The 6,000-nt window shown below is 43.1% G+C and overlaps 2 protein-coding genes across 2 annotated transcripts in view; both read right to left on the bottom strand.

Moving 5' to 3' along the window:
- FAH (fumarylacetoacetate hydrolase (fumarylacetoacetase)) overlaps nucleotides 1–1,647 on the bottom strand; it is a 17,193-nt gene extending 15,546 nt beyond the window's left edge. Inside the window, exon 1 of the mRNA XM_009330893.1 lies at nucleotides 1,567–1,647. Within this exon, the coding sequence (XP_009329168.1) occupies nucleotides 1,567–1,647 (81 nt within the window). The remainder of the gene's footprint in view (nucleotides 1–1,566) is intronic.
- A 3,291-nt stretch (nucleotides 1,648–4,938) lies between these two features.
- ZFAND6 (zinc finger, AN1-type domain 6) overlaps nucleotides 4,939–6,000 on the bottom strand; it is a 36,493-nt gene continuing 35,431 nt past the window's right edge. Inside the window, exon 7 of the mRNA XM_009330891.1 lies at nucleotides 4,939–5,914. Within this exon, the coding sequence (XP_009329166.1) occupies nucleotides 5,766–5,914 (149 nt within the window). The 3' untranslated portion in view covers nucleotides 4,939–5,765. The remainder of the gene's footprint in view (nucleotides 5,915–6,000) is intronic.

Here is a 6,000-nt window from a genome sequence, read left to right as displayed (position 1 = left end):
GTACAAAGACAAATTTCAATTATTCGTGTCTTTAGGCAAATAAAGACAAACTAGCTACAGTCATTATGAAAACTAGCCTACCGAATGGGAATAACCATCTATGAAAATCCATACTATTAAACCTATTTTTTTAACCTTTAATTTCTAAGCAAGTTTCCAAATGCGATAATAAGTATTTATTCAGCAAACATTCCTGCAGAAAAAACTAAAGGTCATATCAGGTTAATTTGTAACTGGGATAGTCAGGAATGACATCAACTGCTTTAGCTTGAAATCATTAAAACATTGGGCTACCTTTAGAATATTATTTTCCTAAATAATTTCCATCAGTCCTTGGCTGTCTTTTCATAGGGCTTGAGTGAAGAGAACAGTTACTGGAGAAGGCAGAAAAATAATCCAAATTTGCTAGATAACAACACGCACATCTAGGAAGAGATTAAATGGACCATCTCGGGTTTTATCTTTGGAAAATACCACATCAGAAAACACCATCTTCCAGCTTAAATTCTTTTTTTTTTAAACCCACATGGATAAGCCGAGACAGCAGAAACCAGGAGATAATCATGAAGTTTCCATGATCAATGATAAATAAATCCTCCACTTCTTCCTTCCGAGATGCGGCTCTTGGCTCGTTTCCCTTTCTCCGGGAGGACCCATCGCCAGGGCTCCATCCCCTCAGGCACTCGGAGGTGTGAGGTCCAGCCTAGCTGGGCTCAGTTCTCACGAAAACGGGAACTGGGAGCTACCTCCTCGGAAGAAAGGTTGAATCACGTTTTCTTATGCGATCATAAAATATAAGGCCTGAAGCTGGCTCAGTCTGTAGCCCTTGGGCACAGCTTTAAACGTAACGCGCTTTTACATGTTTAATGCACTGTTGCATAAATGTATGCCCAATAAAACACAACGGGTCAGCTGCAAAGACAGAAGTGAAACACACATTTTGTGCCCTGGTTTAATGCTTTTGCAGCCACCAAACAAACTCACCAAGGGCAGGCTCTTAACAGAGCGAGAGACAACGCTCGCTTGCAAATACGGTGTTTTTCAATTCAGCCTTCACTTTTCCCTTATGTCAGTTCACGTTGTGCAAGAGGGACTGGGCGCTACAGAATTAACAGTAAATTAAAATAAATATTTAATGTGGCTTCTTATGGGTGACGGTGTGATTACACTCAGTCACAAAGAAAACGAGGGCTCGAGTTAAAAAAAAAAGCACGAACTGTGCTGTGCCTCTACTGAGAGAGTGAAAGGATCAAACGCAAATTTAATGATTTCACAAAAACAGCCAAAACCACACAAAAACCACTGTATGTATTAGCCAAAGTACTTCTCATAAGTATTAACACTTTTCATTTCTTTTGTGCAATTTTGAAGAAGCTGTCATCAAAATAACCACATTAAGAAAAAAGACAATGCGGCAGCTACAGTTTTGCTGTCGAGTCAGGGAGCCCATGCAAGCGTCTCAGGCTGGGAAGTTTTCCTTTATCCCAGGTTGCCAGGAATTTCTGTTCTTATTCATAGCCTCGGAACAGTCACACCACCCCAAGGACAAAGTTTGCTGTTACTCACCTCCTCCTTAGTGGAGAAAACCCCGTAGGGGAGATTTTGGAGAGGAAAATCTGAGTCCTTGTCTACCTGGATGAAAGACATGCTAAACACCGAGCAGTCCCTGCTTACGGACGAGAGCCCCCACCTCCCGGGCTGCTACGCGCCTTCCTAGGAGGAAGGTCCTCTCCAGATGTTGTAACCCAGAGCACAGAAGCACCAAATCCCACCCTCCGTCCTCAGCCCCAAACCAATCGCCGATCCGTCTCCATCCCACCCCTCTGCCTGCTCCCTCTGGCAGCGGTTAATTAGTGCCAGAGGTTTGCATGAGTCAGCAGCTGTAACTGTTCCCGGCGAGGTGGAACCCGGTGGAGAAACAGGCTCTTCCTGCTCAATGAACCCTCCCACGAAACTGAGGCCTTCTTTCAACAGGTACGTCGCTGCGGGGGGGGGATCCGAGCAGACAGCTCCAAGACCAGAGGTGACTCCGCTCGTTTACCTTCTGAGGGGTGGCTTACCTGCCAGAGCGACGGCGAAACGATGGTGCCCCCGCTGAGCCGTTCTTCCACCAGGAGCTCAGCAGCCTTCGGCAAGTTGCACAACTCGCACCTGAAACCCCACTTCGCGTGCTTTTTTTAGTTTTGTAACGCTGCACCTGACCGAGTCCTTCCATTTTCTCCAGAGAGTTCCAGCAGCTTAAAAACAGAGATATGTGTGCCACCAACCGTAAAGAGCAGGGAGGCTGGTCGCTCTGCTCCCAGCCCCAGCTCTCTCCCACCTGCAGGAGAACATTCACCCATATTCAGGAAAAGTAGGAACCAACGAGGGAATGTCCTTGAAATTAGAACTAAATAGCAAAGACCACCCCTTTCCAATAAAAATGGTTAGATGCTTGTGACTGTCAAAGAACTGGTTTCCTGCTCAACTTTTTTTTTTTTTTGGCAGAAAAGACTCATTAGAAGAAATGCAGCAAGCTGTAGAGCCAGATATTCAGTGTAAGATGACACACCACCATTGACAACAGCCCATCTGTGACAGCTCTTCACTAGTGGAGACGCAAGCTGACATGGTGCCTTTTGAAAGGGATTCTTATTTAAATAACACAATGCCTCGCACAGACTTCTGTAAAATTTCCTGTAAAATCCCTGTACCTAAGGTACAACTCCACACCACTGATTGTTGGAAGCGTTTTTAACGCAGTGGTTTCATGCCAAGGTTGTAGGACTTGGGTGTATAACCTGCTCGTTCCAAAAACAAAACAAAAACATCTTGAAAGCGTGTTTCAAATACACACTGTGCATCTTGAGAAGACAGATTCACTCAAGTGCGGTGTAGTGCTGCGAACGTGCCGGTATTAATTAGAATGTTCATCTGCTAATCTCAAGCTGATGCCACAAGATATAAAGCTTCACTAGTTACCCAGATCGAGAAGCAGATCAACCACCGCGATAACACAGAGCCAATGCCAAAGCAAACAAAGATCGCCCGCAATTCTTGAGTGTCAGGGAAAGGTGGATTTCCAGTCCAAACGCAAAGTTTACGTATCAGGACCCTAGACTCTCTCAGTATTCTTAACTCCGAGAAATATGCACAAGCCAGGCCAAAGGAGGTTTATGAGATTGCTTTGAGAACGATACGTGTGGAAGCAGAATTGCCCGCTGCTGATCTGCCTCGCCGTCGGTACTGCCACAGCGTTGCAAGGCAGGTTTCCTCTTGGCGCAGTCACGTTTCCTACCGTACAATTGAGGGCCGGAAGGGTTGTCGCTTCAGAATGGGCGGTGGTTAATTTGAATTCCAAAGGCCGTGGCTTTTCTTGTACCTTTTCTTCCTTCAGTCTCTCAGATAGCAGAAAATACAAACAGGATTGGTTTTCCCCCCATTATGAGACCTGCAGCGTCTCTTCTCTAAGACTTACCCCTGTCAGATGAAAGGCAGATTGGAGGGGAGGGCACATAGGGGAGAGAAAAAGACACTTTTCCTAAAAGGAGGAGAGAGACCAGAAATAGGGAAGAGGGAGGAGTCAAACTGAGAAGAGAAGGATTGGAGAACGGGGAAGTAGCAGCAAAGAAGAACGCAAACTGAGGAACACCCACGAAAGAGAAGACGCTGCTGCTCCTCCACGCTCGGTGCTGTGTACGAGGAAGTTTAGCAAATGCTCTAAGGAAATACAGGATCTTTGACCCATAAAGAGGCAGACCATTACCGACACTTGCCAGAAAGAGTTATATTTATTCCCTCTTTTACTATAAAAACCATGTGCTTCATAGATTGTGGTTAAGCCATTTTTGCAAGCACAAGATACTTCATTTATTATTGGGTCTTGCAAATTACTTTCCATAGCTATCTGATAGAGAAAGCTCCTTCTGCTGCATAGTGTTTATATGCTAAATGTAGTGCTTTATCTACTAATTGCCAGCCATAGCTTTTAAAGAGCATTCAGAATTTTAAAGGATGTAGCCAGCTTTGATTAAAAATTTAACATTTTAAATAAAACCATGCAATCTCATTTATTTCACAAATGCTTGAAAGCAGCAGCAAGTCACCAAGCGAAATTTCAACTGCAGATCAGTACCATCTGGAGAGGAATTAGTTCTATGTTAGTGAGTGGACTGTTAAGTTTGGTGATTAAGTAGCACCGGCTGAAGTTACCATGGTACTACGTAAACCACTCAAGCTTGAAGTTATATGGATGACCAGGGTGGTTGAACGGTCGAGGCACAGACTCTGATCTGACAAGACAGGCAGTCTTAATTAAAAGAAAGTTACTGAGCACCCTCACAAGACGATAAAAGAACAATTCCTCCTACCCCCAAATGGGGATCACTTACAAGCCTGTAGATCCACTAAGGAGCGCGCGGAAGGTGGTTGTGGCAGTGTTCAACGTTGAAGTCTACGGATTTCAAAACCTCAGAAGTAAGGACATCTCACTGGAGAAACCGTCTCAAGAACCATTCTCTCACCTAACTTCAAAGAAGTCTGTGCAGTGCTGCCTGTCAGATACTGGATCACAAACCCCGCAGCTGTATTTCCCAGAACCAGAACCACATGCGTGGATCCACAGCCTCGTCACTGGCCGCATCTGTTTTACCTGTAGGTCTGCCCCCAGCTTAAGTACGTTGTCACTAACGACCCCAACTCCTGCACGAGTGACACGCTGCACAGGAAGCACGGAGAACTCCCTGCGCAGAACGTACCAATGCACAAGGTAGAAAGCTTCTGGAAATTGTAGTCTTTCTGATAGTTATAGGTGGAAAGGTAAACAAGAATAAATCAGAAGTTAGCTGGCATTGGGATATGGACGGTTTCTGTGGATAAATACAGTAAGTATATATTATATTGTAAGTAAAGGAACATCAATGGAAGATCCCCACAAAAATAAAGCAAGAGAAATCCAAATTACAGATGCCAGTGACAGCCACAGGGGCTCAAATTTTTTTAAATTTTATTTAATCAAAGTTAAGACGTGGATAAACATAAATACAGCACAGATACTTCAGATCATTCTTCATATTTGTGTACAGACAGACTGATGGATGTAATCCCAATGAAACCTGCAGTCAGTGAAGTGCATACAGCCTTCCCCCCACACACACACAAAAACAAAAACCAATTAAAAAAAAAACAACACGCAGACAATCTCAGCACACACTCTCATTACAAATGATTCATACATAAATAGGTAGAGGGTGCAAACAAGCTAATATGCGAACATGTATAACCTCTCGTTAATGGGAAAAAAAACCAGAAGCAGCCATAATGATTAAAATACATTCAGTTACTGATAACTAGTTGTGCCATACAAGGCATTATCAAAAAAAAAAAGGAAATTGTGCTGCAGAGAAAAGCTATATACAACAAGAAAATAAACTGCAAAGTTAACGCATGCATGTTTTATCCTGGAAAAGCACAGCCCTCCAATATTTTCTCCACGTTTGTTATAAAAGCCCTCTGCACTCAACTAAAATTAAAATGATCTTAAAGGATAATACTTGTAAAGTTTACTTAAGTCTTCAGCCACAGAAAACTGCAATGAAAATAAATGTTCAGAGTCATTTTCAAAACAAAAAACAAAAACAAAAAAATCTATTCATCTGATGACATGCATGATTAAAAGGTCTAGGCAAGATACACTGCTCTACATTCCTGATGACTAAGGAAAAAAGCTCAAGTCAATTTATTCTGCAGATGGTCAGAGGATTTTGTATTCCAGCAGAAGCAGCAGTTCAGATCTTCTGGATCTTTTCCCCAACAACTACAGGATTCTCTTTTCTGATTTTCTCAGCAGCATCGGCTTTGTAATTGTAAGAGCAACTGTGTACATCTGAATAACGGTGCATACCACAGTAAACGTTTCCACACCGACACTCAAACCCTGTGGACAGAAATATTAGCTTAGACATTTCAACATTCTTAATTATACTGGTTTGTTTTAAATCCTGAATGTGTTCACTCACTAGC

Source organism: Pygoscelis adeliae, unplaced genomic scaffold, assembly GCF_000699105.1.
Source record: "Pygoscelis adeliae isolate BGI_AS28 unplaced genomic scaffold, ASM69910v1 Scaffold318, whole genome shotgun sequence".
NCBI classification, from domain to species: domain Eukaryota; kingdom Metazoa; phylum Chordata; class Aves; order Sphenisciformes; family Spheniscidae; genus Pygoscelis; species Pygoscelis adeliae.
This window is presented reverse-complemented; position numbering and strand designations above follow the sequence as displayed.